At 43.9% G+C, this 19,440-nt stretch overlaps 1 protein-coding gene across 1 annotated transcript in view; it reads left to right on the top strand.

The window, feature by feature from the left end:
- ADGRF5 (adhesion G protein-coupled receptor F5) overlaps positions 1-18,220 on the top strand; it is a 74,450-nt gene extending 56,230 nt beyond the window's left edge. Inside the window, exons 13-21 of the mRNA XM_065884910.1 lie at positions 3,055-3,267; positions 5,251-5,403; positions 7,102-7,310; positions 9,830-10,009; positions 11,565-12,950; positions 14,197-14,238; positions 14,325-14,384; positions 14,993-15,077; positions 16,952-18,220. Coding sequence (XP_065740982.1) covers positions 3,055-3,267; positions 5,251-5,403; positions 7,102-7,310; positions 9,830-10,009; positions 11,565-12,950; positions 14,197-14,238; positions 14,325-14,384; positions 14,993-15,077; positions 16,952-17,031 — 2,408 coding nt within the window. The 3' untranslated portion in view covers positions 17,032-18,220. The remainder of the gene's footprint in view (positions 1-3,054; positions 3,268-5,250; positions 5,404-7,101; positions 7,311-9,829; positions 10,010-11,564; positions 12,951-14,196; positions 14,239-14,324; positions 14,385-14,992; positions 15,078-16,951) is intronic.
- Positions 18,221-19,440: the final 1,220 nt, after the last annotated feature.

Raw genomic sequence — 19,440 nt, 5'->3', positions numbered from 1 at the left:
ATACTTTTCACACAAAAAAATACATAAAAAACACAAAAAATAAAGAAAACATTTTTCATCTTACGGTACAGTACCTTGAAAAGTACAGTAGTACAGCACAACAGCTGGCATCCAGGGACAAGTTCGCATCTTTGAAAGTTCACAGCTTAAAGGTTCGTATGTAGGGAACTTACTGTATTAGTGATTTGTACATGTTAATTCCAAACTCTTAGGAGGATTGTTTTCTTAAAGTATTTTTACCAGACTCTTGTGTTTCACCCAACTGAGGTATAAAAATTCTGCCTAAAGATTTTATATGCCTAGTTCCAAGGGGGTAAAAAACACGTTTTTGTTTTCTACTTATCCCTAGACATTGTTTAGGTTGGGAGGAAATGCAAATTTTTGAAAGAAAAGGGAATTTGATAGAATTGCTTCAATAATAGCTGACATTTCTTGAGCTGTTGCTACGTGATAGATATTGTTTTACGCATTTAAGTGTATGAATTAATTTAAAACAATAAACCTAGAGGAGAGTGCTATTATTTATTTATTTTTTTGTAAACAGTCATTTATTTGGATTCATAGTTTTACAAAGGGAATTCTCTCCCACCTTGTAGTAGCAGAACGATATAGTCCCATTTAGATCGTCATATAGGTCAGCCTTCTTTAGGGAGATGTTTAAACATATAGTATATAACTTTAAAAAGCTGTAAAGTTACCACAGAAATAAAATAACAAAACTACCTAATCATTCTACCTCTCTCTCCATCCTCCCTGCCCCTGTACACCTGGGTCTGGGAGATTTGCCTTATCACTCAAAAAAGTCTCAAGAATAATGGTCACCGCTTAGGTCGCACGGGTAAGATTACAGCCAGAGATGAAAAGACCACACATCCATAAGAAGCAGTATCCCAGTCAGGCATCTGAAAGGGCGGAGAGGTGGCTCTCTGCAGGCTGAGTAGCAGGCTCTTCAGTGGGGAGATGAGCACCTGCCCTGCCTCCTCCGTGTTCACCGTAGACACATGCAGGGAATATACCGGCCACCTGCTCCTCAGGGAGGGGCACGATGCCAATCACACTGTCTAAACAAGCGGCACCACCCGCTTTATTTACACAGAGGAAATGCTCGATAGTAACAGTATCATCCATGCCTCCCTCCCCCTCAAGACCATTCTCCTGAATGACCTTCTAAAGCAGAGGTCTTACATTCCCCTACTCCAATATACTCACCTCCTGAAGATACTTCGTTATATGTCATTTCAAGATGCTTCCGGAACCAAACGCTCACAAAGACGTTTAGACTTGGTTCCTGATAACTTGTTTACCTTCAGAGTCCTGGGTAGAGAGCAAACCAGGCTGCAGATTTAACTGTGCGGTCCTATCCGGGCACTGAGCCCAAGGGCTGTTAGGGAGCTGTCCTAAGCCCGGATTCCGGTCATCGGTTACATCTCGGAAAGGAACTCTATAGAGTTGTGGGCAATGACCCACTGGCCCTGAGAAGCCTCGGTGCGAAGCTGACTCCAGGAGTCCTTGTCATTCTTTTCGCTGTCCCAGGAGAACACAGGAATAGGACAAGGGCTTTGCTTCGCTGCTTCTTTGTTTGCTCCACTCCAGGAATCGAGAGTGCTGTTATTATCTCCATTTCACAGATGAGGAAACTGAGGCCCAGTGAGGTTAAGGAAACTACCTGAGGTTATACGTCTAGTAGACAGCAAAGTCAAAGGGAAACAGAGACTGTGTTGCTACAGAGGCCAACTCTTCACTACTCTATTCTAAAGCTTTTCATTCATTATAAGCATAATCAGTCCAGATCCTGTGAGTTCTTTACTTTTTCATATAAGGCCCAGGCAACATTGTAGAAATAACTACTTATTATCTGGCTGGACTTGCTAGGTACAATCAGGAAATGGGAGTCTTTTTCTCCTGTGCTGAACTCACGCAGGAGAGTTGCTCTGCCCAGCTGCCCTTTCCTACTCTCAGGCAATAACTTAGGAAGAGCTGTGACTGTTCTGGTCACACTGAACTATTAAACAGTCCCAGACTCAGGTGCTAAAAATCATCCATTCTCATCTAAATCAACTACACTTTTCTTTTATATTCAATGTAAATGTCCCCTCCCTCCCAATGGGAATCAGAAAGCGTTCCCTCTCTGTTCTCGTTCTACGTGTTTTTCCCTCTGGCTAGCAGCTACAGTCGGGGCAAAGAGAAGGAATGTCAGGGACACTGAAAGGTCCTACTTAACTGTAGATGCTGTTATCATCTTCCACTGTCCCGACAACAGCTGATCCAAAGGTGGTTCATCCTCTGACGGGCTCTGGTGTGAAGTCCCGTAGGAAAAGTTCCTTTCATGAAGCTCAACCCAAGTCCTGTCCACAGTCCGCTCTGCTTCACCAAGCACTGGGCGTGCAGGGAACTCCTGCTGCAGCCTTCTCTTTTCACTCCTGCAAAGTCGGCCCGCTCTCCTCTTTAGACTTTTCTAGATAAGAGTCAGACATCTAATCTCAGAGTCCACAGACCAAGCTCTCCCAAGAACTCACAGTCAACCTCTCTCCCTCCCTCCCCACCTCCTCCCCACATTCCTTAGTGGTGCCACGAGGTCCCAGACCAGAGGCACCTAACTCCCTTAAAGATGGGGAAAGGGGGCCTCGCAAGACCACAGTGCTCTATTTCCCTCTCACTGGCAACTTTCTTCAAAGAACTCCCCATCCCAGCACACACTAAAATTCGCATTCCGCCCCCGCTGCAACCCCAACTAAGGAGCGAGCCTTGGAGTAGGTTTTGTGAACCAGATTTGAAACTCAATTCCACCCCCAGCAGGCTATGTGACTCTGGATAGCCACTTGATTTTATTCGAAAGTAAGTGAACATTTAGGTGGCGATGAGCTAGTCCTTCAAATGCATAGCAAACCCAGGAGGGGAACCTATGGAGCATTTTCTAGTCCAGGGCCCAGGAGCGGGTACTGTGCCCGTGCCCCAGCTTGACAAGGAAAACCAAGCCTCTTCTCAACTTTCTCAGCAAATGTCTGTTTGGAGCGATGACTTCGTTCCATCTCATCTTGGCTTCCTTCCACTCAGGAACCTATCACTGCATATTTCGATACAAGAATTCATACAGCGTCATGGCCAAAGATGTCACCGTCCACCCGCTGCCCCTACAGCCCAATATCATGGTTGATCCTTTGGAAGCTGCCATTCCATGCACAAGCTCCCGTCACATCAAGTGCTGCATTGAGGAGGACAGAGACTACAAGGTCATTTTCCAAGCTGGTTCCTCGTCCTTTCCGGCTGGTAAGATGCCCACTGCTGAATTGTAAGGACACATGATTCCATATATGGCGAGTCTAAAACTTTACTCTTAAAATAGGGGTAAAGAGACAGAGAGGGATTGCTTCAGGGACATAATGTAACAGAGGGAAGCCCATGAGGCTTTATTGCCTTCTATTTTGCTATGTGACCAGTGGCTCATTGGTTTGTGACAACATCTTGAGAGTCTGTGAGGGTGGAGCCCACTGTTTTTAGTGACAGCTGTTGAAGGTAGTGTTAAGTTACCGTCACAAGCCTTCTACGTGCTCAGTAGACTCGATATTCTGATCACCCCTCCCTCTATGCTATGAATCAGCACGCAATAAAAGTATGGCAGGGGCTTCCCTGGTGGCGCAGTGGTTGAGAGTCCACCTGCCGATGCAGGGGACACCGGTTCGTGCCCCGGTCCAGGAAGATCCCACATGCCGCAGAGCGGCTGGGCCTGTGAGCCACAACTACTGAGCCTGCGCATCCGGAGCCTGTGCTCCACAACGGGAGAGGCCACAACAGTGAGAGGCCCGCGTACAGCAAAAAAAAAAAAAAAAAAAGTATGGCAAAAATCCTTTTAAATGCATAGTTGAGCAGGCAAGAGAGTAAGAGAAATAACCAAGGGTCAAAAACATAGAAGAAAAGAAAAATAGAAGTAATGCTTTAGCTAATGCTGGGGTTTCCCTGAGGGCATCTGCCAATATCAGAAACCTCAGAATCTTTTTTTCTTTTTAATTTATTTATTTATTATTTTTGACTGTGTTGGGTCTTCGTTTCTGTGCGAGGGCTTTCTCTAGTTGTGGCAAGAGGGGGCCACTCTTCATCGCGGTGTGCGGGCCTCTCACTATCGCGGCCTCTCTTGTTGTGGAGCACAGGCTCCAGACGCGCAGGCTCAGTAGTTGTGGCTCACGGGCCTAGCTGCTCTGCGGCATGTGGGATCTTCCCAGACCAGGGTTCGAACCCGTGTCCCCTGCATTGGCAGGCAGATTCTCAACCACTGTGCCACCAGGGAAGCCCAGAAACCCCAGAATCTTGAATTTGAATTTGAAGGCTCTGAAGTGTATGAAAGAAAAGGCCTTGCTCCCCATGCAGTAACTAAGGCAACCTACCCCATCAACACAATGTCAGGACCCTCAGACAATGATATGCTCAGTAAAAGAAGCAGCTAGAAAAACAAAATTCATCTGCCAGAGTTAAGAGCCTCAGCGCTGGGTGGGCAAGAATTTCCCCTGAGAAGTATAACTGTCCTGCCTTCATTCAGATTTGGGGCTTGAATTTATACAACCTATGTGGTCCAATAACTCCAAGCTGAGGAGTAATTAACTTAAAGTAGTCCGTTGGTAGCACTCAGTGGTACCTGGCCAAAAAATTTAAATCCTCTCTGGTAGAAGGTACCCTCCATCCAGATCCCTCAGGATTCCTGTAGATTAAGGTCAACCAAATATGAACTCACAACCACAAATCGTAATGCATGGACACCTTCATGAGGGATTTATAAGCTCATTCATACTTTCAAGAACTGTTCTTTGGGACCTGTGCTTAATACAAAACATAACAGTAGGCAATGAAAAGAAGACAAAAGAAGTGGGGCATATATATCGATATCTAGAAGGGCATATGTCGTAAAAGAAAATACATAGAGCATTAACTATACAAAATGAGCACTACAGATAGAAAGAACAATGGAAGTTCAGAAAAATGGGGATCCCATAAAGACCGGACAATTTAGAGAAGGCTGCATGGTAGGGGGGATATGAAATCAATTTGGGTACCGACCTATTTAAGCGTTTTAACATTCTGTGTTCAACACGCGTGCATTCACTGCTACTTCTAGGCTAGAGGCATTTTGAAAACCACATTAAAGTGAATGTGGCACATTCTTGGGAAAAGTTTGGACAAGTTTATCCACATTGGATGATTTTAACAAAATGTGTGCTTTGAATACTAATGCTGTGACTTCATTCTTTCATTGTACCTTAGCAAAAGAAGTTAACGGAAAGCAAGTGTGCTACAAACACCATTTCATGGCAAACTCAGTTTCCTGTCCAGAAAATATGGATGTGTTTTGTCACATTACCAATACCGCTAATAATTCAGTCCGGAGCCCATCTATGAAGTTTAATCTGGTTCCTGGTGAGAGCATTTTAAATTATTTTAAAATGTTATAGTCATGAGCAGGGATTCATGTATTCATTCACTCCCTCATTCATCCATCAATAAATACATGTTAATCACTTTCATGTAGCAAGCCTTGAGCTAAGCATGGGGCTTTGAAAAGAAATAAGCTATGTTTCTTGGCCTCAAGCCTAGGGGAGAGATAAATGTGCTTTTAAAATGTTATCACATATAATGTGGTAGATTCTAAACTAGAGACAGTTGTGGGTGGTTAGAAGGGGCTGCCTGGTTTAACTATGCTAGTGATTAGGTGGGGAGAAATTGATCAAGAAAGCCTTGCAGATGAAGCCATATTTCCGTACGTAAAAAGAATCAGAAACTATGTAAAAAGGGCTACGTAAAAAGAATCAGAAACTGTCTTTCCCATCCTTTGTCATCACTGAGCCAATATCCCCCTAAATACTATTTTCAAGGTCAAAGGTCGTGATTTGTGGAGCCATCTCTGTAATAACCCATACCGAAGAGCTCTCCTCAGTAGCAACCGAGGGGCAAGTGGATAAAGGATGCTCCTGGGCTTGCATCATAAGCAATCCCCTCCCCGCAGAAATCTTCTCTCTAATAGAACCCGCGATGTCTGTAGGATCCATGGCTCCATTACCAAGCTTGTTTGAGTTTACTGAGGGATTTGAGATCCTTCTCAACATCTGTTGGTATCTGAGTCCTAGACAACAAAGTAGGAAGAAACTTAGAGCTCCCTGCCTCTCTGAGTCACCGTCCTCTGGACCCCACCAAGCACACCTCTTCCAGGGGGCAGTCTGATTCCTCTTCATACCAAGTCTGATTCCTCTTCTTTTTCTTAATAGAACATTACTTAGGTATTCTAAGATTTTACACAATGGCTAAGAACTCAATTCATGCTAAGTGTAAAAGATGATGAGAGCGGGGGTCTGCTCGTCAGAGAGTCAGGGTCCCTTGGAGACTAGAGATTCTACCATAAATGCCACTTTCCCATTCAAGTCTGTCTTGAGTCGAGGTAAAGAAAAGTCATCCTTGCGGGAAACCAGAAGGAATAAATGCTTAGGAATATTGCCCAGAATATTCAGGTCATGGGTGCCTGGGATTCCTACTACTAATTATATCCTTGGATTAAGGTGGTGCTTCTCAAACTTGGCTGTACCCTAGAATCACCGGGGAAGCTTAAAAAAACTGCTGATGCCTGAATTCCAGCCCAAGAGGTTTTGATCTCCTTGGGCTGGAGTGAGCCTGGACATTGGTATTTTCCAAGCTCCTCGGAAGATTCTAATACACCAGAGCTGAGAACCCCTTGGATTAAGTCATGATTTCCCTAAGACCCTTGTTAACCTGCCCGTCTTTCATCTGGATAAGTACACGTCAAGCTCTCATTATTTTCCATGGCTTAGGTTTTACAGGCATCAGAGAGAAGATTCCTGGAGGTCAGAGGTGGGAATGGGGCACTGAGGAAATAAATTCTGTTAGAAAATGCCAGCGCAGATTAGAATCGGATTTGCATGGAAAGCCCTAGGGGCTTTAGAAAATCAGGGGCAAAATAAAGAAATTGGGCAACTCCGAAAAGGTCACTGAAAGGAAAAAAGAAGATGAGTTCAAAGATCAAAGCTCTACCTGAGCCTGACCCTATTTCCACTATCTTTTCTCCTCTCTTCAATTGTCCTTCTTATGTCCATTTTTCCAATGCAGGGGAGAACGTCACATGCCAAGATCCTATCATAGGTGTTGGGGAACCCGGAAAAGTCATCCAGAAGCTTTGCCAGTTCTCTAATGTTCCCAGAATCCCTGGGAGTTCCATTGGCGGGATCATAACTTACAGATGTGTGGGCTCCCAGTGGAAGGTCAAGAAAAACAACTGCATCTCTGGCCCCATAAATACTCTGCTCCAGCTGGCTGAGGTGATTCTTTTTTTTTTTTTAGAAGATGTTGGGGGTAGGAGTTTATTAATTTATTTTATTTATTTTTGCTGTGTTGGGTCTTCGTTTCTGTGCGAGGGCTTTCTCTAGTTGCGGCAGGCGGGGGCCTCTCACTGTCACGGCCTCTCTCGTTGCGGAGCACAGGCTCCAGACGCGCAGGCTCAGCGGCCATGGCTCACGGGCCCAGCCGCTCCGCGGCATGTGGGATCCTCCCAGACCAGGGCTCGAACCCGTGTCCCCTGCATTAGCAGGCAGACTCTCAACCACTGCGCCACCAGGGAAGCCCCCTGAGGTGATTCTTAAACACTTGACTCTGAACTCTTGGGGGGGAGATGTGTCTAGCTGATCCTATTTCTCAGCACTTAGGAAAACGGGCTTTGAGCTCCTTGCTGTTGCTCTCAAAGCTATACTTATTTAATCCCAAAGAAGATGCAACCCTAGAAATGCTGAATATTTTGCTTGAATCCAAATATGGAGGCAGCGAAATACGTGTTCTGCCCTAGGACCAGCTGTGCAGTGCCACCTTGACTTCTTAATACCTTGTTTCCATTACCTCCAAGATGGAAGTCGTGTTATCCCCTCTAACTGCTCTCCTTTGAAGAATTTTTATATCAAGCTAATAGCGCTAATCTTTTCAGAGAGGGGAGCAACACAAAAAGTAAGGTTCGTCAGTCAAAAAAAATAGTTGGGCTTTACGCTTTTACAAGTCTGAGATTTCCTCAATCCTTAGAGGTAACCTATGGTTATAGAAGGGCCTAGCTGACCTCTCTTACCTAGAATAGAGGTTACTGCCATGTGGTAGGAAAAACATGTTTCACTTCATCAAAATAAATATAAATTACCTCTCATACTTAAGTTGCGGAAAGTTCGAGGTGCCTAAAATTCCATGAGTTACAATAAATGAGGCAATTAGTGGGGTTATAGCTCATGGTAACATCTTCAGACCGTGAGCTATATTTGGAGCTAACATCTGGTTAGCTCCAAATCCTTGAATCCTGGGAAGAAGGACAGAGAAAAAAGCGTGATACTGGTTTGCATTTTATCTAATTATCTCTTGTCTCACATCAAATTCCTTAAAATACCGACTAAGTATAAAGCATTATTATAGGTGCTATCAGGGTAAAGAGGCCAAATCAAAACTTGACCTCTGATTGGATATGGAATATAGATGTTATATATGTATTAATTGGGGCTAGGATAGTCAGGAAGTTCTGCTTGAAAAACTTGGCATCTGAGTTAGACCTTGATGGGTAAAGCATCGGGAATATAAACTATCCCAGCTGAGGAAGATAGAAATTATAATTTGAACTCAACATTGGGCCCTGGTCCCAATTCTAGACACTACATACCCTTTCAATGGAAAGGGGGCATGCTGACCTATCATGCTCCATCTAATTTATCCATTCAACATATGTTATTGAATACCTACTACATACGAAGTTAAATGACTGTGTTAGGGGTTATGGGATATGAGAAGGATATAAAGAAATGCAACACATGGTTCCCATCGTTAAGGAGCTTGTCATTTAATGGGAGAGAGACAAATTAAAACACAGGATGACATTGGTAGAGATGTCACAAATGTAAATTCCGTTAAGTAAAACAAATACTTCTGCATTCAGAGGAAGAAACTCCCCTGGGTTAAAACACTCATCAAAGTTCTTTATGGAGAAGACCAACTTTTAATTCATTCTTTAATTATAGTGAGGAGTCAGATAGTTAGAAAACACAAATGTGATTATTATAGATAAGGTGACCATATAATTTATCATCTAAACCAGGATACTTTTTGCTTTTTGTTTTTTTTTTGTTTGTGCATGTGTGTGTTTGTTTTATTAAAGTAGAGTTAATTTACAATGTTGTGTTAGGGAAAAGAATCTAAAAAAGAATATTTCAGATTCTTTTCCCTTATAGGTTATTACAAAATATTGAGTATAGTTCCCTGTGCTATACAGTAGGCCCTTGTTGGTCCTAATTTTCCCTCCCCCTGTTTCCCCTTTGGTAACATTAAGTTTGATTTCTGTGTATATGGGTCTATTTCTGTTTTGTATATAAGTTCATTTGTATCATTTTTGAACATAAAAGAGGACACTATTTATAATTACACTGGGACATCAGATATAAACCAGAACTGTCCCAGGAAATTTGGGATAGAAACCTCAGAGTGGCAAATGTGCTTTCAGACAGACAATCAAGTGACAATTTCATGCAACTTTAATCTAGTTCTCTAGCAGTCATATCTACTTCCCTTCCTTTTTCTTTTCAACTAGTCATCAGGTTGACATATGCTCTATTGTTCCCCTTCATGTAATATTCCATTCTGAAGAGCAAGCACAGTTTAAGAGATAAGTACATTACCTTATGGGATATACTTATGAGAATGGAGGAATCAAAAAGGAAACTCAGATGTGAGAGATTTTTGTCATGGATGTATCAGCAGTATTTGATGACTGATGGGCAAGGTTTTTGTTTTTTTCCTGTGTCGGCTTTTGTTTTACTAGGCTTTGATGAAGAGCCCCTCTCAGGATGAGAAGCTCCCTTCATACCTAAAGAATCTTTCCATTAGCACAAACCAGGTGAAACTTGAAGTCAACTCATTTCCCGGGAGCCTGGGAGCCATTATTAACATCCTTGATTTGCTCTCAACAGTTCCAACCCAAGTGAACTCAGAAATGATGATGGTGAGTTTGCTTAAGCCTTGCAGGAGTTTGGGGTCTTGTCTTTTCATCCCTCAGGACTTGGGGTCAAGAAACATAACTTCTCTCCATTGCAACTTCTCTTGTCTTTTCCTGAACAACGCTTTGCCAGCTCTGGCTTTTAGCATATCAGTGAATATATTCAGTGTACATTTTGGGATCTTAAGATTTCTTTAGAGAAGGTCTGTTTTAGTTTCTTCATTAAAAGAGAATGAATTCTTACCTGCTTTCTAAGAAAACTAGGAGTGAAAGGTTTTCAGAATATGTACAAGGTGGGATTCTCAATGGTCTCTCACAAAACATGATCTTTGAAGCAATCCGCGTTCTGAGGGGAAAGAGAATTCACCCACCAGAATTCACATGAAGAGACTTTAATGAAGGGATACTTACAGAGGTAAAACCAGGAATTAAAAAAAAAAAAGGTGTAAGGCACCCAGAGACCAGCTACATTTAGAAGCCCTTACTACCCCGAGGATTAATGTGGGAAGGAGAGGAAATAGTGCACCCATAGCCTTGGAGGAGGGATCACTGAGCAGGAACTACAGTATCGGAAGTATGTAACTATCACCAAAGGTGTGCTGAGAGTGAAATGAAGGTGCAGCGGGTAGCAGGAAAAATATATCTCAGCTTCTTTCTTCTCTCACCCTCTCATCTCCCGCCGATGCTTCTCATTGGCCAAAGCCAACCAGAGATAACTGGCAAGCAGCTTGGGTACCAGGAGTCTAAGGAACTTATACAGATTTCCTAGGGCTGCTGTAACAAATTGCTTCATTCTAACCTCTGGCTTTGTCTTCACATGACCTTCTCTTCTTCTCCATTTACCTTCTCCTCTTCTGTCTCTTATGAGGGTACTTGGATTTAGGGCCCATTTAGGTAATCCAGGTTGATTTTTCTCTCAAGATCCTTAATTACATCTACAAAGATGCTTTCTCCAAATAAGGTTTTCTCCAAATAAGGGCCACCATTCAACTCACGGCAGGGTTCATCATTTCAGAGAGCAGAACAAGGCAAAGAAGGGCAGAGAGAAAAAGCCACTTCCCTCCATGGAGAGAAGCCACAAATGACAATTCCAAGTTTATGGGAGAGAGAATCAAAATATTGAGCTAAACAGAAAGATGCCTTTAACGACACTCCCATGATGCTTAGCCTTTGAGAGGGTCTTCTGAGACTACCGCACTCTTGCTGGTGAGATACCACCCACCCAAAAGCCTTTACAGGCTTGAGATTTAAAATAAAATAAAACAATTAATAAATATCTCTGTCAGCCTGCTGAGTCGACCTTAGTGAGAGGTGGGGGCAGTTCTCACCATCACGACTGCTAAATGTTGAGTAAGTCTCGCAGTCGTGAGGACCCATCCCCTGCTAATTCCCTCCATGAGAAGGTGGATCAGAGTCCTCACAGCCTGTGATGGCTGCACGTTTCTCTTCTATTTTCTTCTTCCCTGTACCCACTTAATGAGTTTCCAGGGAGATGTTCTCTTCTTCTCTCTTACGATTGAAAACATTTGGTTGGTTTGATCCCATGCCTTGTCAATTACAGCACGTCCTCTCCACGGTCAGCGTCATCCTCGGCAAACCCATTTTGAATACCTGGATGATGTCACAACAGCAAAAGACCAATCAGAGCTCACAGTTACTGGATTCATTGGAAAGATTTTCCCGAGCCTTGCGGTCAGAAGATAGCACCATCTCCCAACCTAACGTTCAGATGAAGAGCATGGTCATAAAATCTGGCCACCCCAAATCCTACACACAGAGCTTTGTTTTCTTAGACTCTGAGCTCTGGGGCAATGTGACCATTAATGAATGCCAACTGGAACACCTGCAACCAGATTCATTTATCGTCACCGTGGCTTTCCCAACTCTCAAAACCATCCTCGCCCAGGATGTTCCAGGAAAGACTTTTGCAAACAGCTTAGTGATGACAACCACTGTCAGCCACAATCTAACCACGCCATTCAGGATTTCGATGACTTTCAAAAACAACAACCCTTCGGGCGGGGTACCGAGGTGTGTCTTCTGGAACTTCAACCTCGCCAACCACACGGGGGGGTGGGACAGCAGTGGGTGTTATGTTAAAGAAGTCACCGAGGACAGTGTGTCCTGCAGCTGTGACCACCTCACATCCTTCTCCATCCTCATGTCCCCTGATTCCCCGGACCCTGATTCTCTCCTGAAAATCCTGCTGGATATCATTTCCTACATCGGGCTGTGCTTTTCCATCTTGAGCTTGGCGGCCTGCCTCGCTGTGGAAGCTGTGGTGTGGAAATCGGTCACCAAGAACCGGACTTCCTCCATGCGCCACATCTGCATCGTGAACATCGCGGCCTCCCTTCTGGTCGCCGACGTCTGGTTCATCGTGGCCGCCGCCGTCCACAACTACCGCTACCCGCTCAACCAGACGGCCTGTGTGGCTGCCACCTTCTTCGTCCACTTCTCCTACCTCAGCGTCTTCTTCTGGATGCTGACTCTGGGCCTCATGCTCTTCTACCGGTTGGTTTTCATCCTGCATGACACGAGCAAGTCCATTCAGAAGGCCATTGCGTTTTCTCTCGGCTACGGTTGCCCTCTGGTCATCTCCGTCATCACGGTGGGGGCCACCCAGCCCCGGGAGGTGTACACGAGGAAAAATGCCTGTTGGCTCAACTGGGAGGATACCAAGGCCCTGCTGGCCTTCGTTATCCCAGCACTGATCATTGTGGTGGTCAATGTGACCATCACGGTCGTGGTCATCACCAAGATCCTGAGACCTTCCATCGGGGACAAGCCGAGCAGGCAGGAAAAAAGCAGCCTGTTCCAGATCACCAAGAGCCTTGGGGTCCTCACACCGCTCTTGGGGCTCACCTGGGGTTTCGGTCTCGCCACTGTGTTCCAGGGGAGCAATGCTGTCTTCCATATTGTATTTACCCTCCTCAATGCCTTCCAGGTACGTTCTGCAGGGCAGCGCTCTCAGGAGGGAGCTATAATGATAGAAACACAAACAGGGGTAGGAACGGGGAAGGACTTTTGTTCATAGGAGGCCCTAGCCCTAAAGAACGGTAATGACAAGAAGTCAGTGAAATAGAGAGGGTGCATTCCTCTGCTTCCATGGAACCGCACGCCTCTTATCACCTGCATTATAGTTTAGTTGCCTATGCACCTCTCTTCTAAGCGCCCTGATAATACAAATAGGAGGAAAGTCCCTTCCCTACACTGGATTTTGCTATTTATCTAACACTATCTTGATGCCGTTTATTATCTCCTAAATGAAAATACCACCATTAAACCAAACAATCTCTCCAGTTAATTTCCACTAGCATTAAATGAGCTCTGCCTTGGTGAGGTCAGGGGCAGCATCTGTCTTATTTATCAGTACATTCCTAGTGCCTGCAAAGCCCTTGGCACAGACTAGGTGCTCAGTAACCATTTGGCAAATGAAATGAAGGCTCTGTACCACCTAGTGGGTTCTCAGGAAACATTTTTCTGAAGGATGAAAGAATGAATGCTCTGTGGAAGGTAGACATTTTGCTCCATTATGTGAAAATGAAAAAGACATTCTCTTTGCTCTCCAGCAGCACGTAACTATAATACAAGCCACATTGTTAGGTGGGCTTTAGCAGAGGTACAGACGACAAGCCTTTGGAGCACAAGGAAGGGGGATGCTTAATTCTGATTCAACCAGTAGATCAGTGGTAGGCCTAGGTCCATGAGCTGGTGAGGATCCAGGGCATCTGGAGGTGATGCCGAGACATTGCCTTAGATGCTAATGCCAAGACCATGCAAATTCTAACTTCTGCTACTGGGCCCATGGCTCCAAACTCTAAGGCTCATGTCTAATGATGTTTATAATATGCCTTGACTAGAAGGGACTGATTATTCCACCTCATGCCCTATGTTCTCATCACAAGAGGGCTACTGTAGACATGAGTGGTATGTTTAATAACATAACCAACAGGATCTCCAGTGCACAATTGGGTGGAAATAGGGAAATTGAAAATACCCTTATGACATTATAACATCAGAGGTCCCTTGGTGTGGACCTACTGGTCATCTACTGGACCATAAGTGCAGATGTGGAAAGAGGTAGTACAAATTCTATGGCAGGTGAACAATGCTTCCTAGTTTGCTAGACTAGAATATGATTAGTTTAATAAATATGATTAAAATGCACTTCTTCCCAATTCTTTTTTCAGGGATTATTCATTTTACTCTTTGGATGCCTCTGGGATCAGAAGGTAAGAACAGTGGCAGTCATGATTCTAGAAAAGTCTAAATCGCAGTGACGTGTTGAGTTGACAACGGCTTCTTTTAAATGGTGCAGGTACAGGAAGCCTTGCTGAATAAGTTTTCACTGTCGAGATGGTCTTCACAGCACTCAAAGGTAAATACTTCGTTTGTAGAGACTTACACAAACCCCTCTCTCTCCACTACCAATTATAACATAGATTATTCCACTGTGTTTTCTTCTTACCTGATTCTGCCTATTAAACATAGTCATGGCACAGAACTAGCGTTAAGATGCTGTCCCCACATCTTTAAATAGAGGTTACAAATAGCACAGATAATATCAACTGGAGGTTAAAACCAAATTTCAATGAGAAGCACCCTTCTGGGGAAACTCAAGGCCATAAAGAACAAAATTTGAAGGATAGTGAATAGAGTTTTCTGTAGTTCATCTTGGAAGGTAACTATTGCCCTTAAATATATTTGCTTTCCTATGTCAGAAGATAATAAACCCTATCAAACAGTAAAAAATGTATTTGGAAGCTATTTCCCTCCTACTGGTGGTGACGTTACAGTGTTTCAGAAGGTGGCTTCCCTGCTTAATTTGTCTGAAATAGAAATTCATGCTCATCCAGGCTCTCTCCTTAAAGTGAAATGAAAGGTGCCGTCAGTGACCACCGGCAGGCAGCAAACGAATCATCCTACAGCTCAAAACTGGGCCTTGGTCTAACGCGTTTGCTGTGTAATTCTTTTTTTCTTTTCTAGTCAACATCCCTAGGTTCATCCACTCCAGTATTTTCTATGAGTTCTCCAATATCAAGAAGATTTAACAATTTGTTTGGTAAAACAGGTATGTGCTGACGTCTAGATGTTTCCTGGCTTGACCTAAACATATTTGCCCTGGGGGGAATCTCACACCCCTACTGTCCCACTGCCCACTTCATGGCATTGACCCATAATGGCCTTATTTGGGGCAGAGGTTAAGTACTTGCTTATATTTTCCCAAACACCCAAGGGGTTGGTACAGAGGGCAGTGGCCTTCAACCTGTGGAGAGCTCTCCATAAAAACTGTACCCACCATAAAACTGGGAACCGTAAATTGCTGGCCTGGTCAAACACAGAGTTCTCTTCTATTCCTGTTATATAATAGGTAGGTCATGTTTATGGGTTACAGGGCAGCAAAGAATATATTTAGAGAATCCTACCATAGGATCCCATGCTGTGAATTTCATTTCCCTTTTTTTTTCCCTTTTCTTTTTTTGGACTGTGCTTCTTTTACACATCGACATTTATAAAACTGTGCATACATATGAGGGATCATCCAAGTTAGCTGTTCTATTAGGGGCATGGCACCGTGAACATTTCCTCCTTGTAGACATAAGATAAAGAATGTTAATGACTTTGGGCAGTGGGTCTCAGCTATCCTGGCAAGCTGAAACTCCTGTCCCATGTCACCACCACCTCCTCCCCTTAGGAAAATAGGCACCAGACTTCCTTTCGGCTCCTCAAAACTGAACAAACCTCACAAATGAATAAATGTATCAAATGTATCAAAAGCCTTCCTGACTCAGGCTTTTCATATAAAGCAAATTTTGAGAATGCCTATTAATTATTGAAACTCCGGAGAACTTGGTGTTTTGAGCTTCATTTTGATGCGTTACTCATGAAACTGGAGGACCTTCACTTCTGATTGGACCTGTTGTGAAATGATCAAATCTCCAGGGTATGTTAGAACGGTTCCCTTTGGCCAGCACTGTCCCTGGATCACGTTTATCGTTTGCATTAAAGCAAGAACAGTGAACACTCCAAGAAACGATTCTACAGAATCAGAATTATGCAATATGTAAGGTCAATAAAATGTGTTCATGGTTTCTGAACCAGTCAGATCAAGAGTTGGGGTCCTGTTCCCGAGGTCCCGGGGCCTGAGAGCCCCGGCCATTGCCACTTAGCCTTTCAGGGTCATTAATGCAGATCCAGGTTGGCCTATCTGAGGGTTCCATAATCACTGTAACTTTGGTTTGTGTTGTCAGCAGCGACAAAGGGCCCCCCAGGCAATGATGGAAACCTTGTTAGCCGTGGCAGTCCGCCCATCTGATGGTAGGGTGGGGCACTGTGTCGCTTCCCCTGCCCAACACACAGCCCGTACTGTCCCCGTGTTCAGTCCCCACCCCGCTGCTGACACGAGCCTGTGCGGTAGCTCGCGGGCCGCCCGCCCTGCTACACTCACCCTCAGCACTCTTGTTGGCATTCTCTGACTCCTGCTGCTTTTTCGGTCCTGCCTTTTCTTCTCCTGTGATTTTCTCTTTTCTTTCCCTTTCCCTAGCTCAGTCCCCAGGCCCCTCCCAAGAGCTTCCCAAAGTCACACCAACCCAAAGGGACCAGGGATATTCCCTCCCACGGATGCCCCCAAGCCAGTGCATGTGGTGGCATGCAGAGGGCTGCCCCTGTCGCGATCTCCCTGTCTTTTGTAGAAATCTGGCTGCTGGTATGATGTGAAATAGTTAGCGCTTGTCTTGTCGGCCGCCACGCATGCTTGAGAACAGCTTTGTTTGTTCTCCAGGACTTCTGGGTCTGGGGAGGAGGGCAGGCATGTGTTCCTATCCAGGCATGGCCTGAGCTTACCTGTCTCCTGGAGTAGAGCGCCCCCTGGTCCATTAGCAGAGGTTCACACCCCAGTAATCATGAAGACTTGGCCTTCAGCTGAGCTGCTGTTCTGTTTTTCAGGAACATACAATGTTTCCACCCCGGAAATAACCAGCTCATCCCTGGAAAACACATCCAGTGCTTATTCATTGCTCAACTAAGAACAGGAGAATCCAGCCCATGGAACCTCTTGGGGAACAGTGGACGTTCTCTGAAAAAGAGATCCTTTCCAAGCCATGGATAAAATGTTTTCTCCGCAGGCTTCAGGGAACAGATGCTGAAGAGACTTTTTCATTAGGGAAGGGGCTTTCTTTTGTAAATACAGACTAAAAGGAATTGTTACATTTATGTTGCAGCCCTACCCCCACCCCTTGTGTGATACCGAATGTGTATAGTATTTAAGTGAAACTCAAGCCAACTTCTCTGTCTATATTGTAAAATAGAATTTCAGAGACATTTTTACTTTTCACACCCTGGGCCCAAAGATAAGCTTTGATTAAAATAATAAGTGAAAGGCTAGGACCTAGGAAATACTTCAGTGAATTCTAGGAAGGAAGGAAGGCAAGAAGAAAGGAAGAAAGAAGGGAGAGATGGAGGAAACTAGAAGGAAAAGAAAAAAATAGAGAACAACATAAGGACCATATTCTAAGATTTCCATGTTAATGACCTAATACAATTGCTTCTCAGGTGCTGTAACACCGAAAATTCAAAAATGACTCCAAAATGGAAATGGAAAATTAGCCGTGGAGAAACTTCACTATCTTCCTGGTATTTCCTTAGTTAAGAGGGACCAAAAAAAAAAACAAAAGCAATGAAAAAATTAGGGAGGAAATTATGTCAAAGATGCTTTCAAGTGGATGATAATATTTACAAGAAATTCATGGAAGAAGACATGATTCCTCTGATGCTAAACACATACATACGTGCTACTGTATGTTAAGGTTGGAGCTAAGTGGAAGGAGTAGACAGAGGAAGTGTGATGACCATGCCTTATTAGATCACGGCAGACCAACTGCTGATTCCACTTTTATAGTTTAGCAGAAAAGGCTTATGTTTTGCTTCCACTTTTTGAAAGCAAAATATATATATTTTTACATCCATTCATTTCCAAATGTGATATATTGCACTGAACTACAGAACCCCCCTCTACTGTCATATATGAACAGCTTTAACCAGGTACTTTCCTGTGCATGATAGAATAGATTTTCATGACCTTACAGCATTGTATATTATTATTGTCGTAGTTACTGTGGATTTAGGGGCCCTGGGTGTGTTGTATAGCTCTCTATGTATTAATTCTTTCAGTTCCTAAGTTCCTAGACCAATATACATTAAGAGTTTTCTACTGTCTAATTTGTGTTTATTTCAACCACCTGGAAATCTTCTAGAAAGAAATTTTACAACCGGCTAGTCTGTGCTTCGGATGACACTTCACCTTGATGAACAGATGGTGAAGATTGTTTGTGAATTATGTGCATGTGTGTATTTTGCTTGTGTGTGTACATGTCATAAAAATACAAAGATTGAAATAGCATCCTTGTCAAAGTTAACCATGTAATGCCGCGGAGCAACTACTGAAGCCCGTGTGCCTACAGCCCGTGCTCCACAACAAGGGAAGCCACGACAATGAGAAGCCCGTGCACCGCAATGGAGAGTAGCCCCTGCTCGCCACAACTAGAGAGAGCCCGTACACAGCAACAAAGACCCAACGCAGCCAAAATAAATTAATTAATTAAAAAAAAATGTCAACCATGTACTGTAGCCACAGCAACCGTACATTCCAAATCAAAGTCGGATCCCAGGGAGACAGTGAAACAGAATAAAAGTGTGGGGCTTCTCTGAAAATGTGGGTTATGTGGTCTTCATAAGGACAAATTTAAACGGGTCCAACCACCAGGAAGAAAGGCCAAAAGAGTCCGAGATTCAGCAACTATTTATTTTATTGAGGTTCGAAAGAGTATTCTGTAAATGTTTTAACTCTTTAAAATCTCTTCCGTTTATTTTAAATTTTAAGTTCTATTTTCATCTCTCTTTTCTTTATGGAGAGGGGGAGGTGAGACAGAAGTCCTAATGTTTCAAGGAAATGAACTCTTTTTTCATACCTGTTCACAAACGACGCAGACATCTACGCCTGCATTTGCCTGCAAATTGTCACATCCTTATCCCAGCTGGATAGCTCATTATTTAAAGTCCCTAAAGGAAATGATTGTCACGCTTAACATTTTTCAGGGAATGATCAACTTTGGGCAGAGTTTGGTACTTAGAAGACAGACCCAGAGGTTAGGAGGATGAACTGAATTATATTTAGCTACTAGGGAAAGCTGGTGTTGCTGATGGGGCCTCTGGGGTTCTATCAGTGCGGACTGAGGCAGGGTTAGACCGTATGTTAGCACGGCCACCTTGAAGGGTTCGGCCAAGGAAAGCACAGCACACTGGAGGCTGTGGGTCTCATGTTCAAAACCACAAAGTGACAAGAAACACTGACCTTCCACCCACTTCTGTAGGGATCCTTTGGGAATCATTGTGTTTGACTTTGTGAAGGGGACCTCTGTAATGACAGGAGCCTTCAG

The sequence above is a fragment of the Phocoena phocoena genome, chromosome 10 (genome assembly GCF_963924675.1).
Source record: "Phocoena phocoena chromosome 10, mPhoPho1.1, whole genome shotgun sequence".
Taxonomy (NCBI): domain Eukaryota; kingdom Metazoa; phylum Chordata; class Mammalia; order Artiodactyla; family Phocoenidae; genus Phocoena; species Phocoena phocoena.
Note: the sequence above shows the minus strand (reverse complement) of the source record. Positions and strands in the feature narration are given on the sequence as shown.